The sequence below is a fragment of the Micropterus salmoides genome, unplaced genomic scaffold, assembly GCF_014851395.1.
Source record: "Micropterus salmoides isolate LMB-PRFRI ecotype aquatic unplaced genomic scaffold, ASM1485139v1 Ms_hic_scaffold_9, whole genome shotgun sequence".
Taxonomy (NCBI): Eukaryota; Metazoa; Chordata; class Actinopteri; order Centrarchiformes; family Centrarchidae; genus Micropterus; species Micropterus salmoides.
In genome coordinates this window covers 16,182,719-16,208,788 of record NW_024044681.1, presented here as the reverse complement: position 1 = coordinate 16,208,788, position 26,070 = coordinate 16,182,719, and the positions used below count along the sequence as shown (strand labels likewise).

Genomic DNA, 26,070 nt, shown 5'->3' with positions numbered 1-26,070 from the left:
AATTAAAGAGACTTGATATTACATCCTGCATAATTTGCGAGACTTTTTTGTCAGAATTGTGAATTAAAATATTACATTTCACAGGTATACCTCACAAACGTCTGGTGTCATGTTTTAAGTACTTTTCTTTCTTTTCTTTACAGTTCCATTATTCCGTCTTTGACCTCTGAGTGCTTGTTTTGAGATAATAGAGTTTACAGTATGTTGGCATAAAGTGGGTGCCATTTTTTTCTTTTTGTGGTCGTAGTTTTTCTTTATCTATCAAGCAACTTAATGCAACCATTACAAAAGTTACTCTCAGATTTGTTGTACTTCAACTTCCTAAGCCCTTGTTTTGGTTATTTTAGATGATAACAGGTCCAAATTCCCAGTGATTTTTTTTTTTTTAACTTCCTTAAGAGTTTTATGTCTTTCCTTTTTTGCAAAATAACTTGAGAAGAGTGCTTCTTCTGTTTAGCTGCTTTTAGTTGCTACCAAATAATATATTATAGTATAATGTACAAGTACTACAATGGGGTGCAATTGAACAGAAAATATTTAAATGCACCATCCTTAGGGCTTAGGTGACTAACACACGTTTGAATATTTTATATATCATAAGGCAGAAATGTGTTTATTCATACTGTTCTCTTTTCTGATAACAGTTTCAGATAACAGTCTCAAAAGAAGTCCTGGTGCCCACATCTGCAGCAGACGGAGGAAGGAGGAAGAAAGGGTGATAGCCGTCTGTCAGGAACTATGTCTGAACCTAAGATGAAGACAGACGGTGGGAACTGTGCAAAGATAAATTCAGCAAAAAATATATAGATGAAGAGTAAAAAGAGGTCTGGGGTCAGCATTTACACAGTTTTACATCGAGGTTTTAATGGTTTTTCTAGTTTGTCCAGTCTAGAGTTGACTAACCTATTACATAAGCTCATAAACTCTCTATACATGTGTGTCTTTGTGATATATTTTTAATATTTACAGTTTTAGTTAATACAAATTAAATTTAAAAAAATATTTTGAAATACATTTTCACATGGCCATTCTAAACCAAATATTTTATAGGACTTGATAGTGACAGGAGAAAACATGAACTTGTTTAACCTAAAATAGCATGGCATCAACCTGACCTCATTTAGGTAAGTTAATTATTAATTTCATATTGAGCTAGGTAGTTAGCTACTTGGTCAAAATATGTTAAGGAGTAAGTACAAGTACATCATACAAGAAATTAAACTACCATGAATATCTGCAATGTATTTATAAGAATAAAATATTGGTTTATGTTACAAGTTACAGTTTGATCCTACAGACACACTAAATCACAAAGGATCTTTCCTTTAATAAAAATATATTGTGTGCTGTTATTATACATATGTTATAATACAACTATAAAATGAAGTAGTATAGCTGATTTTTTGTGTTAGTTGTTTTTTGAACCTCCCATATCTGTGAGGGATTAAGTTAGATTATCTCTTTTGATTAATTTGTTTTAGAGTAAGAAGCCACGTTTACCTTCAACAACAACATGTTTTGCAATTTCATGTGTGGATGTTCGTGTCTATGCATCAATTTATCAAACTGGTTTGACAATTTATACTTTATAGCAGGACGTTAATGGCAGGAACCGCCCCAGGTCATTTATTCAGGTGTTCAACCACAACAGAGTGATGAGAAACTATACAGGCTATCAGCTTCACTGGTTCACATTAAAGGACACTTCAAATCCCTGTGTTAATAAAAAGCAAAAAGGAGGTTTATGCATACAACATGCCTTTTAAATGGTCAAGACAATTGTTGTTTTAAAATCCGTCCGGTTAATCCCTTATTGTTTGACATTCAAAACAGGCTTTTCTGTACGAATCTGTCTTAAAGGAACAATTCCCTACAGCATAATCTTTTAAAGATATATTTTAAAATAAATAATGGATATATGACTAGAGTTTAATGTTGTGTGCAGGGATGGAGAAAGTAAAATGTTGTAATACTACAGTGTAAAAATACTACATTTCTAATGGAAATTTTGTAAATGTTAAATAAAAACATAAGTAATATCAGCAAAAATGAAAGCACTTTTGATTTGGGGTTTTAAGTGACCTCCTTTGTCCATTTCTAGTTTGATGTTCCCCAATAAGAAGCTATTTGCTATCTCAGTGGAACGGTTGGCTTAAAAAACAAATTACAAGAGTATTTCATTTTGGGAAATAAAATTTTCCAAAAAAATAATTTAAATTTTAAGGATCACTGTAAAGTTTCACTGTAAACAAACATATTATATACCTACTGTATATGTTGCGCACCATTGAGTGTTGCACCATAATGCATCAGTTTTTACTTGATAGCAGTTTTCTTCTTCACTGCTTTTACTGGTGCATTGCTTAATTTATTGCCACATTACCACCAATTATTAATCAGTATGTGAAACCATTGGCATGGCTGTAAAGTGTGTGTGTGTGTGTGTGTGTGTGTGTGTGTGTGTGTGTGTGAAGACAAACGGTTCCTCTAAGAACTGCTCCACAATTCAGGAAGTGAAAAACTCTTTAGGGACCCTTTAATGGATGTAATACTAAACTTACAGATGTGCAGGGGGTGCTTTGCAAGGTCTGTTATTTACTGTCTTATTGGGGTAATATTGCATTAATACAGTGCTTAAGTAAACGTTCTTATCTAGTGGGTACTTGTCTAAGGAAAATTAACAATGCCATTTCATACCTAGAACACCACCACCGCAACATTAGCAGAACTATTATCAGCTGTCTTTAACATAAGCTGTTTCAGCTCATCCTTATCAAAAGCAAGTGCATCTTTCCAATGCTTGCCTTTTTTCTCTAAAAAGTTAAAAGTTAATATTTATTGAATGGGATGAGATGTTCAAGTTTCCGAGTCCTTTGTAATTCAAAATGCTTACATAAAAACTGAAACGGTGTCTACCTTTAAACTGACAATTCAAAAGGAAATATGTGGCTTTCCCTCTTAAGACTTCACTTGTCCCATGTTATGAGCCATGATATACTGTGAAGCCTATCTACAACAGGTTTTGAAAGTGTTTCTTTGTTTGGAAAGCATTTTCAACTATCATCACCTGCTTATTATCGCATTTGCATCTTTTAAATGGATTAACAAGTCTATTTATACAGCCTACAGTCGTCAGCAAACACCTGGACAAACCTGAAAAGATTTGCGGTGACTGAAAAGAATGTCATCGCTGTTCAGTGTGTTCTGCCAAGGCAGTCGCTTATTGTGAAGGAAAATGGCAGTTGTCCAAAAATATGCAGACATCTTTATTAGATTAATTAAAATCCGGGCTTTATTTCTCACACCCTATGCCTTTGTGAATGTTTTTAATTGTAACTAATCCTGATAGTGAGTAATGTCAAAATGCATTGCCAGCAAATGTTGCACAATGACACTATTTCCTCACTATTTGTCGGTCTTGTAGGGAACCCCAAATAGGGGTGGAAAAGTTATTGATGCAACTACTTTCTAACAATAAAATACCACGTTACTCTATAACATTGTTTTTGCAGTATGAGGCCAACACCTGTCATTTCCTTTCCTTTATTTATTTATTTATTTATTTATGAGGACTACGCACATTAATCGTCATTTTTGTAAATGTGCTAGTGTTAGCCATGTGCAGACCTTTTTCACATTTGACCATGTCCCACCCATCTCTCCACCTCTTCCTAGTTTGCATGTTATCATGGTTCTCTCTCCGTCTGTGTGTTTGTTTATTTCTCCTCGGTACGTGAATTGTGCTGTCCTCCTGTGTTTGTGAGGCCTGTTGTATTTCCAGTACTTTCTGGTGGAGAGGATATGGTGCAGCTCAGATCCTAGTGGGATACACCTGAAGCTTCTCATTATTGACCATCCTCTTCACTTCTACATTTTGTCGTCATCATCAAGTGTATATGTTGTGATTTTTGTTGTGAATCTATTCTGTACACATGACATGATGTCATGTCATGGAAGACATGAAACCTCCTTGAGACTAATTGTAATATGTTATGTTGGCCACTGTAATTAAAATTTAACGGACTTGACCTGGCGAGATGTTTTGAAACCAATGAAGTGATGGTTAAAATTTACAGACCGGAGACAACAAGAAGCCATGCAGAGCAAAAGGAAAACGATAAACATTAGTACAATAATACAATAACAATATCCACTATTCGGTAAATGTAGCCATACCAGCAGTACACAGAGACACATAGAAAAAGTATTGTACCTTTCTCTTGAGTCCAGCTTGTCATACAGTATGTTAAGTGGAGGATGATCACTGTATTCATTTATAGTAAGTAGTTTGTAGTTGTTAGGCCATATCTTATAACCCTAACATTAGCCAGGTTGTATTTTGTTTATTTTTATTACTTTCTTCACTTGTTTATTGTAGTATAAGGTGAGGTCGAGGATAATATTGAGATTTGAGGTTAGAGACAATTTGGATGACCTGTCCAGACACATAGACCTTCAGGCTCACAGTCAGATGCAGAGTGTTTTTTTGCACACTTTTACACACATTGAACCCTCCCTGCAAGATGGGATCCAATCCAATCCAGCATGTTAGAGAATAAATTAGAAGTGGCTAGTTTAGAGATGTCTGACAGTATCAAGCAGCTTCTTTAAATCTAAATTTATGAACCCAGCAAAATCTCCATTTTCCATTTTTAGTTTAAAGAGAAGCAATTTGCTGTCTCAGAGGAATTGTTGGCTTGAAAAACAAATTGCATTGGATGCAGTGTGTAAGGGTTTGTACTACTGAGATGAGTGGTCAGATGTTCAGCAACATATTTCTCTGTTATTTTGTAAGATGAAACTGACATCAGTCAAATCACTTGAACGAACTGGCACAACTATGGCTGACTTCCAGTCCTTCAGGATCTTCCCTTCTTTAATTGAGGCATTTATTATCTTTATAAATTAATCTGTATACCTTGTTTAAGGAGAGTCCAATCCAGTTTTGATTTAGAGTTTTTAAGAGAGTTTGGAATTATATTTACTTAAGATTCAGCGACCTCCATCAGACAGGCTGAAAGATACAGTATCTAGGGGTGGTGGATCTAGATGTCCAGTTTAATTGATGTGTACTGCTCTCTCAACAGAGTTCACAGAGTGGGAGTTGAGGAGAGTTGTGGTTTGTACAGCTACTTTAATCAGGCAGCCATTGTCTTTAACATCATGGTGCTTTGTTGTATTGTTGCGTTTTCCTGTTAGAGTTTTGAAATTGTCAAACATTTAAAGGACCAAATATGGGTGACACCATATTTGGTCCATAAACTGGAGAAGTGCAACTAAGGCGTTGTACAAACTTTGTACAAAAGAGGCCTTTACCCAAAATGTGCTCAAAATTGTCATAAAAACCTCTTTACATCTTTAGCCTTTTTCTTCCCTTCTCCATGCACTTTGGAAGTAGCTGAAGTTGTGCCAGAAACACCTACTCAGACTTTTAAATCCCAAATTTGCTTGTGATTTCCCTAAGCTTCATCTATCAGACTAACAAAGAACTTTGCTTTGCCTATGAGGATGTCCTTGGTTACTTATTTCTTAGAGAAGTGAAAATGTGTCTGTCGGTCAATAACTGTCTTAAGAAATGTTTGCAGGGCAGGGTCTCTTTCTTTCAGAAGTCTTCATTTGTGGCCATTCATTTTACCTGACTTGTCTTTCCAGTTCATATTATATTTACTTGCTTCACTGAGCTGCATTCCCTAACCATTGTATATACTCTCTCAAATAGGATGATCTGCACACTCCAATGAAGGTAAAAGACATTTGCTGTGACTGTGTGTGACTTTTAGAGAAAAAGATTAAAACAGAGCATTGCATCTCTTTACACGATATGTGATCTTTACCAATAAACTATCCCACCTCTACTCTCGCCTCTGTCTTTCCTGAAAGCATTATAACCATGGATAGGGTAAGCAGGAGATAGAGAGTTTTTATGAAGTAAGAATCCGCCAGATGTTTAATTTGATCACTCACATAGTCAGAGCTTACTCTTTTGTGGGGGTGGTTTACGCTGTATTTTGATTAAATTAGTAGCAATGGTTGGTTTTCATTTAGCCAAAATCTTACACCCACTTTAACCTGGTCCTATTTTGTTAAAATAAATAAGAGATAATAGATGTGTGATTTTAACACTTTGTTTTAGATTGTTTTTATTACTGAATTACTATTATCATTATTAATTACTTATTGTTTTATTTATTAAAATAATCACAGTATATAATATTGTGGTCATTTCAACAAAGCTATTTTGGTCCAACGGGACCCTTAATTTGCCACTGGAGGGAAATTTATTAGTTAGAGCAGGGGTCAGTTTACATATCGTGGCTGACTTTGGTTCAGTGCCTTGACACGAAGCAGGGATTGTCCTTGCCAAAATGACGCTTATACATCTGGTCACAGTCATTGATTTTGTTACAGCAGAGCAATATCATCCATGTCTGGATACATAAACACATAAACTTAAGCCCTTAGTGTTAATAATAAAAAGTCATATCCATTCACATTTAGATTTTTTATTTTATAAAAACACACAAACCAAAACAACTATATACAGAAATCATTTACAAGTGCCTTATGCAAACAAAAAAACGTAAGATTTGGAAGTAGAGCTTTCACCAGAAGTTGTTTGTCAAAATGTAATGTCTCATTTTTACAAATAACGGAAAATTTGATTTAATGTGATAATTATTTGACACTATACACAAACAACCTGTCAAATGTTACTGAGTATGATCCTATTTGTATTTTGAGGTAAGTATTGGCTACCTCCTGGCAGAGCATAATCATGTACATGGCCTGCAGATTTCTGTGCACCCTGAACCAGCCAAACACATAGGCAATGAACAGTATGTGGGGTCTTCATAAACACAGCAGTTCATTGCATAACTTGTCTTCATGACTTCACAGAAGAGTTGTTGAGAAGTTGAGGGAGATGAGGAAAGCTTGCCGTACTGTACACACACGGCGCGGGGGAAGGGGGTTTAGCTTAAAGAGTGGTCCCCATCCAGCTTGGACTGGAGAAATGATGTTGTGTGATTCCACAGAGAAAGAGGGCTCAGATGGGAAAGTTGTCGGACTGGAATAGTTCTACAAAACTGTCCTTTCCTGTCCTGAAGTCCTCAGAGCATGGGTGAGATCTGTTGACAAAGGTTGTTCCAGACGTTGTCTGTGGGACTTGTGAGGTCTGAGCCCAAAGTTGTGTACTGTGGCATTTCGTCTAGTTCGTCGACTACAAAACAAAACGGAGAAAAAATAAGGTCAGTATGGTGAAGAAGAACATATACCAGGAGATGTGGGCTAACCTGAAATACTAAACATTTCAAAAAGTGTCTGAATAGAGCTTTCTAAAGTCTTAGAAAAATTACCGTCTCAGATCAGGTTTTGAGACTGTGTTATGAACTATGCAGAGAGTCTAACAAAACAGTGTTTTTGCAGGTTGACCCTTAAAAGGGACTAAAAGTTCGGGTATCTCAGCCTTTTGGGTCAATTTTTACCCATTTTTTATTTGTCTCCTGTGAGTCCTCAGGCTTTCAGTGCAGTGCTGTGCTATGTGGTGAGTGACTATGAGTATGAGTATGAGTACCTATTTATTAGAGTTGCTTTACTTGACTTTACTAAACTTTAAGGTATAACATTTTGAAATGAACACTGCTATAAAGGCAATATGCTTCTAACTCACACCAGCTCTCTTAGACTTTGACTAGATTCATACTGATCTGCATGCTAATTTCAGCTATAACTACATGTCCATACCAAATCCCTGGTGGTGACTAATAAGTGTTAACCCTTGTAGAAACACATTTACATCTAGATTTTACACTTCAATTCCTGAAGTTAATAATCCCATATATTCCTTCAAATGCCAACATGGACTGCAATGGTCAAGCAACAGATGTACAGCAAAACATTACATACATTACATTGCACATAGATTTAGAGGCAGTTGTCCATCTGACCCTTCAACTAGCAATATTTACCTGAGGAAGATTCACTCCACTGGCTCCCTGGACTGGTGCATGCTTCATTGCTCAGGAACCCCCTGCCGTCTAAACTGCTTGACAACCAGTGTGAGTCTTTCTCCAGTTGCTGGCAAATCTGAAAGAGCAACACTGGACTGAGTATGGCTATGATATTTTGCACAATTGGAGTTTTTGCACACCAAACAGTCTTTAGCAATCACTAGTATTGTTTTGGGTATTGTTACACAAGCCAAACAGGCAGAATAAGACAAACATGGGAATTCCTGTCAATGAAAAATGCATGCTGGTAAGAGTAGGAGCCGAAGGCCATGCTTACCTGGATAATGTCGTCGCTATAGTCGACATCTGGAAGATCACAGTAAAGATAGAGGGAGAGAAAAGGAAGGGGTAAGTATATGAGTATGGCACTGTGATATAGATCTGTTTGAATATACTTAATTTCACTGAGGTTAGTCCTGAACTGTTTATTAAAGTATGCAATATGTGTTGTTGAATTACCAAAATCGTGTTCAGGTGAAACTTCAAATTTGTGGCTGAAGCTGTTGAAGTTCTCAAGCCCGATCACAACTGTCGAAGACCAGTCAGGAACTTCAGATTGAGCCACAAAGGGAAAATCTGCAAAGATGGCAAACAATAGTGTTAAATACATTTTGACTGAATGACACTTATTATTTTAATTAATTTCTTTAATTCATTCTTCCATACATATTTTCCTCCTCACCTTGCTGCTCTGTGTGCACTGTGCTGTCAACTGTGTTCTCCTGAGTAGACAAAGTGTCTTCCGGCATTGACTCATTCATGGGAGACTGAGTATCACTGTAGTCCGTGTCTTCTTCCATTTTGATCACTGAGCTCTGCAGACAGAAAGTCACATTCAGTGAGATTCAGGAAATTCTCATGAGAAAAAAATCATATGCAGTTGCAGTTGCATGTTTAGCTAGAGCACCAATGCCATAACAATAACATTATTTATAATGCCATTACATTATCTGGGTCATTGTGTGTGGCATCATTTGAATAGGCCTTTAACTATGTAACAAGTGTTACAGCATGCACAACAAAGACAACAAGCTACTACTAAAGTCATTATAAAAAGAATGGTCATAAAATATCTATTTACCTTCTTCCTTGGCTTTGTCTCCTTCGCTTTGCTTCGTTTATCTGCGGAGGTGAAAGAAAGACACTTTTATCACATGAGATCTTAAACAGCTCATAGTGTGACTGCAGAACAAACTGACTGGGTAAAATAGAAAAAATAGAAAAAAAGATCAGCAGCTGGAAGATGCTGCACACCAATGTTAGTTCATATAAAAAAAAATGCTTGCCCACTTCCTGTCAGTTTTCTCACCTCTAGATTTTGGGGTGGTAGGCAACATCCTGAATACACGCATAGCTTGGTGGCCTTTGTTGACGCTCTTGTCTTTCACCTCCTCGATGTCAGGCAGTGAGTTCATTGCACACCGGAAGTTGGCTTTCCATGTCTTTGGGTCACAGGTTTGTCCTTCCACGTATTTCCCTGCAGAATGCATATTGTTTAGTTTCACACACTTATAATTTTCTGTGTTATTATTTGCAGAATTTGTGTGTGTATTCATGCTCGCTCACCTGTGTGGATGGCCCACTTTTTGAACAGACATGCGTCCTTGTCCAGTTCCCAGCCATGTCGAGCTGCATGCTTCCAGGGAATTGAGAACATCGTCTTATCCTGAAAAATGCAAAAGGAGATACTAAGTTGGAACGAGGGTTTGCACATTCAACATAGAATAAATTCAAATATGAGCACAAATTTTCAAAAATTGCAAGAGGCTGCCATTCAAACTGAGCACCTAACTTGTAGGCTACTGTGAGCAGTTATGCAAAAATTTGATTTGCATAGCACATTAGAAAAAAAACACACATTGAACAGGCTTTTGATAATTTCTTTTAGTCTGGGGCATAGTATGCTATTTTAGGAAAAGATTTCTCTTTAACATGTTTGGCCCATCTCCCATTTGTAAGACAGATCACATTTGGGGTGTTAAAGGTTAAAGGCTGCCATAGTTGTCAAATCCAAATGTTTTCCTGACTGTTTTATAACTAAATTATAAATCTATGCATTCGTTTTTATTAACAACATCAACATCCGTTCCAACTAGTGCTTCAAACAAGCTACTCCAAGAGTAACATGCACATTTTGTGAGACACGTGCAGCCTCGCAGACATCACTTCCCTCTCAAACTGTTATCTGACCGGGAGATACATAGAACAAATTGCCTACATTTTAAAATGTCTGTTTCTGTACTCATTTGAATACATTGAGACACGTTTTTACTAAATGTCATTTGCATGAACCAAATCAATTTGCTGCAGGAAGAAATAAGTCTCTCACCTTGTCCACCCAATTCAGACCCGCAATGGAGTTTGACTCGATCATCTTCTCCAGCCATGGCCTCATCCTCATCCTTGACACGGGCATGTTTGCCTAAAATATGCAGGAACAAAGGAAAAGAGTACTTTAGATTAATGAGAGAGTAGTGAGAGCAGATGAACTCCAGCATCTGCCTCCGTTTAGATTTACTGCTGCCTGCCGGCCGTGGAGGAGTGTGAGAGGAGTTCATAGCTAGGGCATGCAGCCGTGCAGGGGGGCGTTTCCCGCGTAGGAGTCACCGCTACTTATGAAGGTCACAAATGACCAAAAATCATTTCCTGAGTGGATTTGTACGGCTTCAGCGTTAATAAAGTGTCTAAATGCACGTGGACTCATTTTGCAGTCCACAAGGTTTGTTTAAAAAAGTCTTCGCAAATAGATTTGATACAAACAAGAGGGGTTTGTAACGCGGGAGAACACACACCTCCTACTGCACTGCTGCATGCATAAAGTCAGAAAAGTAACTTCATCCCCTGTCAAACAATTAGAGACATATAGGACCCATGGGGTGTAGCAATAAGGCAACACAATGTTTACCGAACCCGAAAAAATAAAAACACTAACATTCGTCATTTAGAAATGCCAGAGGCTACTAACAGCTTTATCTTCCTGTACATCTATTCCAGATTAACGATATCTATTCTCAAGATAAATAATGCAGCTCCGGGTAATAAAAATGCATTAAATATGAGCCATTGCATGCAAGCAGAAGTGATAAATGAATATCAAATCGCTTACAGGCTTGTTCTATGATCCGTAAGAGGAAAATCCACAAGAATAGTCCGATTGGTTTAAGTTTGATCCACAGAAGCTTCTCCTTTCCTTTGTGTTACTCACTTGGAGACCTGTCCTGAAGTACTGGCTACTAGCGATACACTACATTTTTATAGGGTGAAGTGGGTTTTCCCCCATCTGTCGACCACTGTAAAAAATGTCCACCGCTAACAACAAATGTAAAGCATGTTGACAAATAATTCTGTTTTTTCAAAGGGTATTTCCTATTTAAATATCATTTAACAGGTTTTTACCATTGTAATTTCATGCATATCATGTTTTATTTCAATTGACGTGTGCGTATTACGAATGGAGGTGGAAAAGGCAGATCACTGCAGTTAACACTTAAAAAATCATTTTAAAATCAGAAAAAATAAACATCTTTCAACCAAAGTGACTTACACTGTAAACAACTAATCTCATCTTCTTATATTCACTGATCATTCATCCCCCTGTCAATAATCCAATGTGATTTGAAGTCACTACACGATCAAATTTACAAACCGAGTTAGGTCGGCATGGATATTTTTTACAGCGTTTAGGCGCATGCGCAGCTGGCTCCCCCTTTCAGCAGTAGATCTGTTTCCGAGAAATCACGTTGTTGAATGCAAGGAGGAAGTTAATAACAACATGGTTTGATTACGGCAGGCTTTTTGCACGTAGACCGACACTCAGACTGTAAACTTATTTGGCACAGGACAGTTCTGCAGACTTTACATTTGGCCTACTTAGTAAATGTTTAAAGAAGAATAAAATACTTAAGTATGTTATGGTTTATTATGCATCATATACAGTACATAGTTATGGTAATATTAATAATAGCAATTTAAATATCTAGTGGTAGGCCAGCAGTAATTATATAATCTGTAATATCAGTATATATATATATATATATATATTGAAGATAATATAATATGCATATAAACTATCATATTAAAACAACATACCGGTACCGGTGATATTTGCAACCTGCACACGCATACATACACCCACGCGCATTCATCCTCAAGAGTTGACCCCACAGGCTGGCATGATAAATATGTGCATGGGACCAGCCCTTTAGTATAATCACCATGCGAGCTGAGAAGTCAGGCATTTACAAGAAATGGTGCAGTAATTTTCGCCACCAGTTGAGGCAATGTTGTACAGGCTTTTCATGGACTGCTTGAGTGTGGGACATACAGTATGATACATGTACTCGAGACATGCTGACACAGCAGGAGCAGTGGTAAACTAAGCGGAAGCAGCAGCTTTGTGAGACCTTACACAGTCTGTGTGTGACATGGATCCGTGGCGTCGTTTCAATACGACAAGCTGCGACATTTATGCAGACATTGTCATTCATATCTGTGACAATAAATCACCAAGAAATAAAGCAACGCGTGCACAAAGACTGCATGGGAGTGAATGAAAATCACAGGATCTATATTCGCAGACTTTATTGTAGCCTATCTTCTTATCCATTTTGTATTCCGGTGCTCGTTTTTCTCCCTTTGTGCGGTTTTACAGCACCTAATCAGTCCTGGAGCTCGTGTTGTATGAAAACATGCTCGTAGCCTACAGAGTGTTCATCATGGGAATTTGGGAAATCCCACACACCGGTCCATTTAGGGGCTTCCCGCGCGTTGTGTTTGCGCGCTCGTGCCGCTTGTGCGCGCGCGCTCCTGGGAGGGAATAGCAGGGATTTTTCCTGCGGAGTTTACACCAGCAGGCTGTCTGTGGGATTTCCCAATGAAGACAGAAATCTGGATTTGTAGGGGGAAATCATCCTGACCTTTTGTTTGAACACTTGAAGCAGTGTAGAGAGAAAGGTGTGAGTTATAGGAATTCACTAGGAGTGGCTGAGGCTAAATGAATGTAACTGTGTAGGGTTTGATCTCAGATTTGACCTTTCTGTCCTGTTTTCAGCTCAGGATTATTACAAATAAATATTTTGAAAAGGGTACTAACTTAAGTAGCGATTTCCCAACTTGTGGTTAGGGACCCCCAAAATTATTTATTGACAGGAGAGAATTAAAAACATCATTCTTTCAAACAAAATTGCGTTATTTTTTTCTGGCTTTTCCATAACAATTCATGTTTCCCTGCAAAGCACTAGTTAGCTTTAGTCCTTTGAGGCCTTTAAAAATATCTATAACAAACCAATTTAACTAATCAACCTAAATCTACTTTATTTACAACCTCCTGTGTTTTCATGACCACAGTGACAAATTATCCAGAACGTTTATTGCTCCAAGTGCATATGTGATGGTTATTCGTATTATATAGGCCACCTGCAAAGATAAGACAGTAATTTGGGGCTTTGGGATGAAGCAAGCAGCTTGAGCATTCAATCTCCCACTTGACCATCTGCCTTGAGAGCTCACTGACACTGGATCAAGTCAAAGCCTTCGTCAGTTAACCCTGGCTTGCACTGCGACGTCATGCAGGGTAGTAGGGTGGAGGAGTGGGAGGGCATAAGGAGCAGGGCAGAATATTTACTGTTTTTCTGAAACATTTTTCTTTGGGATTTTTTTGTGTTTGTGTTTGGATTTCGGCTTTTTAGCAGTTTTCGGCGCACCAATGTTTCTGTTTGTTTTAACTTGTTTTCTGTTTCTGGATACTGCCTGGAGGCATTGCAGTCACCTTTTCTTGTGTGTATGTTTTCAAGTCAAACCCTATTATTTTCTCTATTTTGAACAGCCACATCAAACTCTGCAAAGAATCACCTTGGAAAAGCACCTACAATGGCTCACCCCTAACACACAGCTATTAAGTATATAGATAAAGATAATGCTATATTTTACAGGTCAAATGTAATCATTTCCTAATAATTTCAATTGAGTACTGGTAATGTGGTTCCTGTCATGGTAAAAGTAGGAATGTCCTTGAAAGGACAGCTCTGCACAGATTAATAACCTCTCTATACTAACATAGTTAATTACTTTCAGTCAATTGAACACTGTCGCTATTTTCTCTATAATAATTACCACATACATAGCTTAAACATAGTTATTTCCAGAAAATGTATTGGACATTATTAGGAAAATAATATTATAATTAACAATAATTGACCCATAAACTAAAGCATTACTAATGTAAGGACAAAATGTGATCAAATGAAGAGGGAGGGAGAAAGGGAAGAGTGGGAAAAAAAAGATGAGTTGCAAAGCAAGGTGAAGGAGAGTTAAACAAAAGAGGTGGAAATAATGCTAAAAATATAATATTGCAACAAGTTTTTCAACATGTGCTTAAAGTTTCCCTGAGGCCAAACAGACTCAAATTACTTCATCACTGCAGATGTGGTTTTAAAGTTTAGCACCCCCTTCAGCCCAATAAGTGTACTGTCTGTGAGTGTCGCAGCTCTGTTGCACAATGCACCATACTTTGTAAATTCATCAAGAGCTGGTTAGTTTTTTCTGAGAGGCTGCAATTGAGTTATATAATTTTCTTCTTATGAAAGTAACCGTTAGCAAGTAATAAGCAGTGGTGGAAATTCTACCAAGATCCTTTACTGAAGGAAAGTACCCCTCAGTGTAAAAATGCTCCATCACAAGTAAAGGTTTTGCATTCAAATTCATACTCATTCCAGACATTGTTTAAGCTACATACTTTACTTAATCCATGTTTCCCTTGTTTTTATCTCCTTATTTTCACCGTTTGATATGTAACTCCCCACCTTCTGCTTTCCTTCAACTCTGTGTAACTTGTTAGTCTGAGACTTGTTTTCTGTCTGTAGCCCCTCCTGTGATAAAGCACAGAATGCGCATTAAATTTGTGTACAAGCTTTAAATTAAACTATGACACATTGTGACATTGTGTAAAGGTGTCACATTTGATTGGCACTTTACAAGAAATTAAGTTAGATCTCTGAGTTGCTGCTCTGCATGACAGCATGGTTACTGATTAAACCCTGTTTTGAAGCAGGAACAAGGGGACGGCAGTAGAAACTGTTCAGAGGGTCACTGGGTCATAGTGATGTCATGCTCCTGATGGGCTTTTATTATCTTTAGTGCTGTGAAACATCTGTGAAACATAAACTATGGCAAAATAGAGAAACCAGAGGCAGACAGACATGCTTTTGTTAATCTTAATGTCTTGCCTTCATCATGGCTTTACACAGGTTATTTGTCCTCTCAACACTAGTGGAAATCCTTATAGCTTTGGTGATCCTCTGACTTTTCATCTAGCGCCATTATCAGGTCACCATTTCAATTTGTCCAGTACTTTGATTTATGACCATATACCTGCAAAACTAATCATGTGCTCAGTGCTAATTAACAAATGTCAGCACGCTAACTTATTGAATTAAGACAGTGAACGTGGGAAACATTATACTTGCCTAGCATCAGCATGTTCGCGTTGGTATTGTGAGCGTGTTAGCATGCTGACATTATCCTGTAGCTCAATGCAACACTGAGCCTAAATAAGGCCTCACAAAGGCGCGGGCAGCTGTAGACCCTTGGTCTTCTTGTGTAACATCACCAGAGTTTCAACCACTCCTCATGTTATCAAAACCTTTCAAAACAAAAATTCAAATTCAAAAAGTGCACATAAGTGAAACTAACAACCTAGGACATTTCTTTTACTTGCTCATAAAATTTAAGATACTGGACATAAGCCACGATTTATGTATTTATTCTGACCTTGAAATATAAGGAATCCCCAATTTATTACCATCCTGTCCGAGAAGGCATATGGAAAGTTAATTTCTGTTATTTATCCTTTTGACCCCTGACCTTAACCTCAACCTCCCATATATGTGGTAACTTGATAACATTTGTTGTGTTTTATCTAACTTTATGTAACACTGAACAGTGTGTTTTTTTTATTCAGCAGTTTTTTCTCTTGTGTGTACTTCGATCGCATTGCAAAATAAATAAATGAAGTAGTCTGTGTCCTTTCCTAAACTACATGCACTCTCCTGGTGTCCTGCTGGCTGACCACAGGTAAGATTTACTACACTGAGATGAAAAGACAGTTAGTCATTTGATTATTTCCCCTCCTTGTATGTCTGTTTGACCATTTTCCCTCCTCCTCCATTAATGAACAGCTTAACTATTTGTCTCAGTACATTTGTTCTTTGCCTGTCTTTGTGTTTTCTCTGCAGTGGGATCAGAGAACAAAAAAAGAAGAAGAGCAGTGTGGCACTGCTGCAAGTCACAGATTAGAGGTCCTGACGACTGACCCATTTAATAAGGTGAGTCACATGACAACAGCACAATAAGACCGTCAGTATGTCGGCCACTACTTGTAAGTGAGTTAAATGTACAATAAACTCACAGGCTGGGTCAGTGAATAAAAGCTTCGACAAATTAGATGGAAACGATTAATTGCATGCTTTAAATATTAAATATTCAGATGCATCTGCCGGCTTTTAAGGTGCCACAGTATTCAGAAATCACAATAAAAATGTTTTTTCCGCCTAAACATAGCTAATAGATGACATTTTGTTTCATTAATATGAGTAGCCCCTCACATGCAGAAGGGTCAAATCAAAGTCTGAGCAGCCAGTGAAGACCAAAATCATTTGTGGTGCATTCACATCTCAGTCTGAAGGCGCTTGAGATAACAGGATGGAAAATGTAATCACTTTAAATGTAACCTGATGTGCCAGTGAGCCCTGCAGTGATCTCCCCAATAAGCAAAATAAACTATATTTTTTTGTTGCATGTAATTCACATGTTTATTTGTTTTTATTATCATCGCTCTGTTTAATCTACGCTGCCACTCACTCGATGCCTCTGTCACTTTGTCCGCCATTCAAGGTTACTTTAGTTCATTGGGAGTGTCTTATTGTACCACGTGATCCTGATGCAAAGTTACTCTGTGTCAAAGCCGTGCTCAGCTGCAGCGACGTTTAGGCTACATGATGGTGTGATGTACCATGGACTAAAAATAACACAACTTCCTTTAAAATTAAACAGTGTGAATATATGAAAACACCCAGATACATGCTATAGGCTACAGAGCCTACTAGCATATGTACTAATTCTGATTTTTTTATTTTAAGAGGATTTAAATCCCCAAATTCATAGGATAGATTTTAGGGACATTTTGTATGATTATTTTGCATCAGATATGACAATTAATGCCGTGGCTAATCCGTTTGCACCCAGAATAGACATTTCATCCCCAGTAACCTTGGCGTCGATCGCATCTTCTGTCCGACCCATAAGCCCTTTCATTTCAGCAGGGGTGTCTGCCATTGCGCAGCAGCCAACTAGGTGAAGGTGGAAAATCCACCAGCAGAAGGATGCTTCAATAGGCCACCGGGGTCTGTTTTTTCAGCCAACGCGTTCCGTTCCACAGTAAAAAACCTGCTGGACATCGACAACCCCTGCCCAGCTCCCCCACCGTGGTCTATCTCAGATAGCCTTTATTGTCGCCCCCACCCCCACCCCCTCTTCCTTAATCTCCCAGATTGTCGGCGACTTGCTGCAGTCGATGCTGCAGTTCTGAGCCGCTCCTGCACCGGGACAGCAGACTCAATGAGAAAGACATGCTCGCATTCGTTTTGGTATCTGGGTCGCTCTGGATTATATTAGGTGAGTTTTGAAAATGTGTTTGTATTTTTCATTCATTTAAATGCTTTAGCATCGCCGGGCCGTGGGCTATAGGCGATGCACCTGTCTCGCGGGGGCTGAGGCGCATTGTGTGTCATTCACTACCGGCTTTTTCATTCATTAAGGGCTGTGGTGTTTCTATTGTTTTTCAGAACCTACTTCGTCGAGTGTTTAGCCTAATCATACTATAGGCTATTGCTGCGGTTGGCGCTTCGCCTGCACGGTAATGACGCCGGTGACATTTTGTTAATTTTGCTCACACGTGTATGAACCCAACCTCAATGCAGATGTGTAGCCTAACATCACAGTTTAACAGGTTCTAGCTTCAGCTACAGTGCTTGAACGCCTGCTCCAACACCTCAGGGTTGTTAGAGCAGCATCGAGGGATGCTCCCAGGTTTTCTTTATACCTTTAATCAGGTACAGTGGGGTGGATACGCTGCCATGTGGTTGAATGCATGTGGGTCACTCTGCAGATCAGGGATTTCATTTTCCGTGTCAAAGTGTGTGTGTTTAACGTTGAAAATTCAACAATTAAAGAAAAGGCTGTTCTCGCTATAAGCCAACCAGGTTACAACGTGTACATTTGAGCCGGCGAGCTGCTAAGGTCGTGTGACATTGTGTAGAAACCGGACACACGTCATTAAAAAAAGCTTAGCTAACAACAGCCCGTGTTTCACGATTTCCTGCTGCAGCTTGTGCTTCTCCCTAAACGAGGCTGCACAAACATGCTTCTCCTATAGCCTGCTTTTACATTAAACATGTGAAGTTGCCAGGAAGCCGGTTGTGAGACTCAGCATTTTCGCCCATGATGTCCTCTCCGCCATGCCTCGGTGATGGAGGAAGGGGAGGATGAGGATGATGAGGAAGGATGACGTTCTTCAAATAGCCGCAGCTGATTGGACGGAGCTGTCCGGGAGACAGGGGTGCTGAAATCCTGCGGCCCACCGGCAAGCAAGCCAGCACAGCATGCTGCGCTCTTGTTGACACCACCCCCAGATTGACAGAGCTGTTTTAGGGGTATCGAAATGGTTCAGAGAGGCCGTTGATCGTTAGATGTCTTTACTTAAAAAAAACAAAAAACAGACAGATTAGAGGCATTGTATGGCACAATAGTAGAGGGCTTTTGCTTTTTATGCAATGTTCTATGAAAGAAACAATGTTAATGCTCAGTGAAGCATTTCTTTTCAATATATCCTGGTGAAATATTACATGAAAGGCTATGTTTTAATTGCCTGTGTGTATTTGTGTATCCCTTCGCCAAAGAGTAGCCTATAGGTCCTCAGCAGCAGCCACACTGCATGGTTTCTAACGAACAACCAGTCACAGCTGGGCTTTGGTAGGTGTATTAATATTAAAATATGCTGTTACAGGGTTGCTGGTGTTGCTTATTGAAAAACTAACGCAGCCGATAAGGTTTAAAGGCCTCAAATTCAGTTGTTTGACTGAAAAATATACACTACAACTGAAAACAAAGAGTGGCCCCTTGGGGATATTCGTGACACCCTTAACCTGTCATCACATCCCAACACCCTGCTGCTGCTGCTCAATATAAATAATTCATTTTAATCACCATCTAGTGCAGCCCCACACAGTGTGTAAACCTATTCTTTTTCCTTCCTCAATATTTAATTGAGGTAGTTTGCCCCACCCTTTAGTAGAAAGTAACCAATGATGTTGTAGCGATCAACGATCATAGCTCCTCTGCTTATCATAACACATGGCCTGTGCCCACTAGTGGATTACTTTTAAATGTATGACTCTTAAGTATGACACACCTTTTTGTCATTCAAACTACTTTTTGGTTGGTTTGTCACTAACTGTATAGAAATTGTAGCAAGAGGGAGGGTAAGAGTGTAAAGGATTGTGAAATCTGAAAACCTGAAAATTAAAGACACACTGCATGATTGCAAAATATGACAGGAGGATGCATGCAGAGTGTTAAGTATTGCCTGCTGTATGATAAATGCATGTCATTGTGCCCTTGCATGGAGTGTTAGGAGTTTTGAGGCAAATATATTTGTAGATAGATTCCTGTACAGTTACATGTCTGACAAGTGATTTGTCATATTCAGACTTTGGCAACAAACATTTGTCAATGTGAGGATTTTAACATCTTTACATGTACAATACTCTAAAGCCTCAGTCCTGGTGTAATCAATAATTTCAGCCAGTCTGAGTGCTCTCCGATCCACATGGCAGTTTTCCACCTGAGTGGCTTTTTGCTGTTTCAGCATTCAGTGTATCCTCATATTGTAGGATGTCAAGCAATAATGGCTAAGTTTAAAGTGCTGAACCAAGTCTGTCTGCCCATCACATGCCCAAGTACTTCTCTTACAGATCAGTCTACTGAGTAATGCACAGTGTGGTCCCTGCATGGTTTTCATTTGCAGTTCTGCTCCTTTCAGATCTAAACCTCCAATATTTATGGGCTATTGATTTTTTTACACCCACCTCATGGAAATGAAAAAAACCTTTATACACCTTCTTTAATCCTAAAATGTTAGTGTTTGATCTCAGAATTTTGTCAAAAGGAGAGTTTTTCACTATTCCTCAAAAATGAACAATGGAGGAAGTAGTGGTATGTAGCCTGGTGGTTGTCTGCCCTTTTTACTCATATCCTTAAATGTGCAGCAGTGACCTCAGAGGCCCCATGACAGGATGCGCATGCGCATTGGTGAACAATTTGACAAAGTTGGTTTTCCCTTTCAGTTAGAACTGTTAGTCAAATGATTAAAAAATTTCAGTATTTGTCACACAAAAAAGATGAGTAAAATTAACACAGCAAAAATGTGTTTTTAAATTACATCATGTCCTGAAACAATTGTCTTGGGGCCCATTAGGGGTCCTAACCCCACCAGGTTGAGATCCACAGGCCTATCTTCTCTCTTGCTTTGATAGTCAAATCAAGCTGGGAGCAGCCTCACTTAGCGCCGCTTCGTTTTAATTTTGTTATGTGCAAATATCAACAGTGTACGCAGGAGTTTATTTGCATGCGTGTGAGTGCATTTTGTGTATATTGTTGAGAATATTTCTTAGGTGTCTTAATTGATGTAACAGGGAAAGGTAAGACAGGTCTAGCTTAGAGTAATGTAGCTGACCCCATAAGTGTTTGACATTTTAGCTTTAGGTATTTCTCACACGTACATGTCCTCGTCAAGAAGACAACAATAGACTGATTAGTTAGAGACAGTAGCTCAGACGTCAGGCTAGCAGATATAAGTGTTCTCTGGGAATCTTACAAGGTTGAGCCATACAAGAATGTTTACAAGAACTAACTGGCTCCACAGATTAGAGTACAACTCTTGGATAGTGAGAGATTCCAATATGACGAAGCACTGGAATCTAAACATCAGATAGATAGTTGTTCTAGATGAAGGTGACCTAATAAAGAAACTTACAGGCACTAGGGGGAAGACAGAAACAGAAAAGGGACCACAAGATGTTTTCCTTCAGATTTGGTGTTGGCATTTGACGTGTTCACATATTGTATGCTGGCAATGTATCTCCTCAGCCGGGCTCAATAAACCATGCTATGTTAAGTCTTCATCTGTCTCTGAAACTTCTTCACACCTGAACCTGGCTCACAACAATATCATTTCAACATTTATTGCGTGTCGCTGTTCCTGTGTGCGAGAGTGTCTGTGTATCATTTTAGTGCAGGAGAAGAAGAGCTCTGTGTGTTTAGGCAGGGGGAGGGCGTCAGAGAGAGAGAGAGTGGTGGAGGGAGGGGTGAGTGGGTGTGGTGAGCGAGTGCAGCGTCTGTAGAGCTGAGGGTGGTGTGATACGGAGGCCAGCCGGGCCCAAACTAGGCCAAAACGCATCTCGCTGCCTTCCTCTTGCTTGCCTCAGCTTAATCTGGCCGGTGGCAATGGGAAGGTAATCATTAGTTTGCACAGGGTGATGTGATATCCACCTAAGGGCCCTTGACACACCACACACAGACACACATTACACCTCAGCGGCTGCCTGGCTGCCTACAACGCCTTTGTAAGTGCCACTGCCTAGACCTCAGCTGCTTTAACTCTTCTTTGATGCAGTTACACATCTTTTGTCTGATTTGCTTTTTTGATGTTGTTTGCGTTTCCTTGCTGTGTAAGTCTCTTTTTACTTTTATATCAGTGCTGCATTTTCTGCTCAGTTCATCCCTAGTACTTTATTTATTCTGCAGCTTGAAGTTTATTTCCTGAATGAAAAGTGCAATTACCTGTTGTGCTGCATATCAGTTCAGGAGGGGAAATGGCTGTTTTGTGTGCACAGGATGTTATGGTGTCTGTACAATTTATCCCTCAGTGACAGTGACAGGAAGAAGTTGTGGTATGACTCCAAGAAGGGTGGTCTAAGCAGAGGAATGGCAGCAAGCGATAAAGATGAATGGTTAAAAGAGAGTGAGTGGGAGAGGAGGAGCTGTGCAAGAATGATTAAGCATTGATGGTTTGCAGTAGAATAAAGAAAGATGCAGTACATTGTTGCAAGTGAAATTGCAAAACAGAAGTTTATAGAATAGAAGAGAAAGCTGAGTAGGATCTTTAAATAGAGTGCGGTAGTGAGGTTACTACTGGCCATCCGTCTCTATGCTAATAGGCTGTAATCTCCCCACACTGGATTCTAATCATTGGTGACGGCCCTTGGATGGGCCGATGGGGTGGGGCTTAAGGACGAAAGGTTGCATTTCCTCCACTTTAAGCCTCAGAGGTCACAGGAAGTCTAGCTGGCCCATTCACAAGCCCTCATCCCTGCATAGCTTGCAGTACTCACGCTGCACCAACATCTTTGCTAAGTGGACTCTTCGTGAGAGAGGAAGAAAAATGTGTCCTTGTCTACATGTGATGTACAATTATACATGAGGAGCAGCCGCATTAAACAAGCCTTAGTGCAGCAGAGTTTCATAGTTGCAAATCAATATTCATTTTTTATAGGTTTTTCTCGTGTTATTTAAATGGACTGAAAAAGTATTGCGGCATGGGGATCTTTCACAGGTCCTCAGGGAGGTGGCTATTTAGAGGCACTTAAATGAGATATTTGTGTATGAACTCAAATTCCTTTCCCAAAATACTGCCACTTCTGGAACACATTTAGCTTTTTATAGTGTGGACACAGATGGAAATTTTGTATTTGCTCTTTGTAATTCATCTTCAAGTCAAGTTACTATTACTATTCACTATTTAAGTCACTATTAAATTAAATAATTTGGTCGAAATTTAACACCTAAGTCCAAGTGCACACTAAGCCGTTTGCGTGAATTGATACGATTTGGGACTTCTTAGATTGATATTTACGGCTGTAGAGATTTCATTTGCTTGTTCTGAACCATTGTGTAGCTGAAAAATTTAACCTGGCCCTTAGCATGAAGACCTCTTCACTGTTGAGGTCCATTCAGGCATCCTTTAGCATGTTCAACAAGTTCAAATGTTTATTTTTTTTTAATCCAGCTGTTCATGCACAGTATGAGTACTAAATGTTTTGTAATAGATACGACAGTTTGAATTATGTTCCCTCAGTACAGCGTTTGACTGTGCACATCTGTCAGGCTTCGGAGGGACCATCGGTCGACATACACTACTGATGTTCCCTCCAAAACTAGACATTGATTGATGATGCAGAACATTTTGTGAACCGTTTAATTTATCAGCAATTACCACATTTTCACATTTAATTCAGTTTAGTTTTCTCAGTTAAATTGGGCTCCTTGCTGTCTTCTTGACAGACCTCAAGATTAAGTTTCAATGATAGCTGATACTGATCCAGTCTCTCCGTTACACTTCAAAAAATGACGGACACACAGAGTGATTCCTACCCCAGGAAATGATCAACAGAAAGCATGTTATGAACTAAATTGTCAGTCGAAAGAGGAGTTTTATAGGCTAAAGAGAGAAAAGCCCCATGTTTGAGGCCGTCTGAATTAAAATAAATGTGAACTGAAGTATGCAGTTCTCAAAATGTATCTTGGCAGCACAAAACTAGATGTTAACATGTAATATGTATATCATTCTGTTGAGGAAAGTTAGCTTTTCAATTTCATTTTTAGAGTTTGACAAAAAAAAACACAAGGTCGATTTATTAGCTTTAACCGAAGCTTTCAACCAAACTCATGGTCTTCATAAGCAGATGGAGCTTACTCAGTCAAGTATGGAACTTGATGAGCTAGCTCCATGACAAATGAGCAAACTACATATGCTGATGAAGACAGTGAGACTGTTGAACTGTTAAGGTCAAGAGAGAGCATTCACTCTCACTTACTGTTTTACAGTGTTGTACTCACAATAAACATTTATTACTACTTTATGGTTGTAATCTAGATTACACTGGCAGCTGCAAGTCTATTTCTTATAAGTCCCTAACTTCCCTTAGGCAAATGTATGCTGTGGCATTTTAGTGGATCAGTAGTGAGACTGATTATAAATTAAACTCTGGGATTGCAGATTGTGTGCACATCAACAGTTCTTCATCCCTGAGCCGAGCAAGACATCAACATTCATTTATTAGACCCATCAGTTAAGTTCCCGAGCCATAAACGCAACAGAATTTCTGCTGCAGGGATGATGAAGATATCTCACTATTCATGGTGTGATGTGCTCTTTGATTTCACAAGTTCAACTCTGAGTTCTTTGAGTTCACTTGCTAATAAAGGTCGTTGTTGTTGCTGATGGGGATGCTGCTGACCTGCTGTTCTATTGCCTCGGCAGCTGTAGCAACAATCTTTGTATCTGGCAACGGGAATGGACTTAATGGCTGTAGTGGAGTGAAAGTTGAAACAGCTGAGCAGATGACCCTGTTTATCCAAAATAGTCATACAAATTTAAGCATGCAGCCTGATCTCAACTACTAAAGATAAATATTTTTTATCAAAAAGATAACCTGTCTTCAAGAGAACACACATGTAGGGATTTTTTTGATTCTGAATCCAATTTGAGTGACCTGATATTCTCAGAGTACTGAGACATTTAGTCTGTGTCCAATTTCAGGGACTGCGCACAGAGGCATGGCTTTTAGAGGACTCATGGCTTGTAGTCTAAACCTGCTCCATCTCCTTAGGTGAGATAGTGTACAGAGAATTCACCCTTAAGTGAAGGATACACTGGTTATCATCCAAATTAGGGCATAAAGAAGACCTGCATTTCTTGAAGTAGCCTCTTGAATCTGACAGTCATAATGGCACTTTCGGTCCAGAAATCTACTTCGAAGGAGTCAGCGCCTGAAACGGGACACAGCCACTGTGAATAGGTGTGGGCTATATGATTCTTTCACTGCCTCCCTTCCAGCACTCAACAGTACTCTGGCTCACTACAGTCTGACGTCCGGTTTTAAGAGCATACAGCCGAGGTTTATGGGTCGCCAGATGTTGTGGGTCTCTTGTCTTGTTTCCTCTTAAAAATTATAAGAAAACTAACAGTTTTTCTGTGTTGTAATTGGCAGTCAAACAGGAAAATGCAGAACAAAGACAGACAGAGAGAGAGAGAAACAAGACGGGCAGTTAGATGTTTGCATCTCTCATGGAGGCCAATTAGGCGTCTGGCAGGCTGTGAGTCTCCTGCTGTTGGCAGGCGATTTCATGATTGGAAGACACGGCGCACTCACATGTCTGTACTGTGGCATTCGCCGGTTCGCTTATCCCTGCAGTCTCCACATGAGAGCTCGTTCTATCGCAAACAGGTGCCAGGAGTGGGTGTTCAATTATGCGTCAGCAGATGTGGATTGTTTTCAGATGCTATCCCACGTCAGCCTCTAAACTCTGAAATTTCCCAAAAGATGGGATTTGTGGCCACATGAACGCTGCATCTAGCATTGCAGAGATGGCGCCTCGTTTTACACGTTATATACTGTATATTTACAGACCAACAGGATACTTTTAAACAGCTTCAAAGGATAAATAACACCATTAAAATTCAATATAAAATGATGTGTTACTGACTCTACAATCCAGATCCGAAGTTTGTTCACGTGTTTGTGTTTGTACACAACTCAATAAATTATCTTTTTTACTCGTGCAAGTTGAGTTAAGCCAAACCCAGCTATCCACACAGTAGTGTCATTAGGTTATGGAGTCTATATTTAGATCTGGTCGAGTGCTGTTTGCCCTCCTCTGCCTCTCTTTTCTAATAACGACTAATCCACTGTGGCTCTGCCATCACTGCAGCCAAGCCACAATAGCCATTCAACACAACACAAAGCACAAGCAGTGAGCTACATCACAATTATGTCATCCAAGCGGTCCACTTCTGATTAAAGTATTCCCACAGTGAGGCATGATGGCTCATGTGAACTTTACTTTGATTACAAAATCAATCAAGCATGCAGGGCAAAAAGCAGACAAAGCAAGTAAATAAACATCAGTCAGTGGCAACATACTCAAAGTTTCACCACAATTTGGACGA

At 39.2% G+C, this 26,070-nt stretch overlaps 2 protein-coding genes and 1 long non-coding RNA gene across 7 annotated transcripts in view; 2 read left to right on the top strand and 1 right to left on the bottom strand.

Moving 5' to 3' along the window:
- The window catches only part of LOC119895841, a 31,404-nt gene extending 25,549 nt beyond the window's left edge, over positions 1 to 5,855 (top strand). The window contains exon 2 of the long non-coding RNA XR_005443111.1: positions 645 to 5,855. This is a non-coding gene — a long non-coding RNA (uncharacterized LOC119895841). The remainder of the gene's footprint in view (positions 1 to 644) is intronic.
- Positions 5,856 to 6,487: 632 nt separating this feature from the next.
- On the bottom strand, positions 6,488 to 11,271 carry irf1b (interferon regulatory factor 1b). Of its 2 annotated transcripts, XM_038709100.1 has the most exons (10): positions 11,116 to 11,271; positions 10,339 to 10,431; positions 9,576 to 9,675; positions 9,319 to 9,486; positions 9,091 to 9,131; positions 8,692 to 8,824; positions 8,469 to 8,585; positions 8,287 to 8,315; positions 7,968 to 8,085; positions 6,488 to 7,219 (listed from the first exon to the last, which is right to left on the bottom strand). In XM_038709100.1, exons 2-10 carry the CDS (start codon positions 10,423 to 10,425, stop codon positions 7,110 to 7,112), a joined length of 903 nt encoding a protein of 300 aa, XP_038565028.1. In that variant the 5' UTR covers positions 10,426 to 10,431; positions 11,116 to 11,271; the 3' UTR covers positions 6,488 to 7,109. The 2 variants fall into 2 exon arrangements, with proteins under 2 accessions (XP_038565028.1, XP_038565029.1); XM_038709101.1 differs by lacking the exon at positions 7,968 to 8,085.
- A 4,746-nt stretch (positions 11,272 to 16,017) lies between these two features.
- Positions 16,018 to 26,070, top strand: part of acsl6 (acyl-CoA synthetase long chain family member 6) — a 38,106-nt gene continuing 28,053 nt past the window's right edge. Inside the window, exons 1-4 of one of the 4 annotated variants that reach the window (XM_038707585.1) lie at positions 16,031 to 16,079; positions 16,241 to 16,330; positions 17,554 to 17,678; positions 17,849 to 17,919. Coding sequence is in view for 1 of the 4 variants with exons in the window: in XM_038707583.1 (XP_038563511.1) it covers positions 17,633 to 17,678 (46 nt within the window). In the remaining 3 variants the exon portion in view is untranslated. Of the gene's footprint in view, positions 16,080 to 16,240; positions 16,331 to 17,553; positions 17,679 to 17,848; positions 17,920 to 21,578; positions 21,686 to 26,070 lie in introns of those variants that run through there. The other 3 variants (XM_038707583.1, XM_038707584.1, XM_038707586.1) reach the window with 3 other exon arrangements.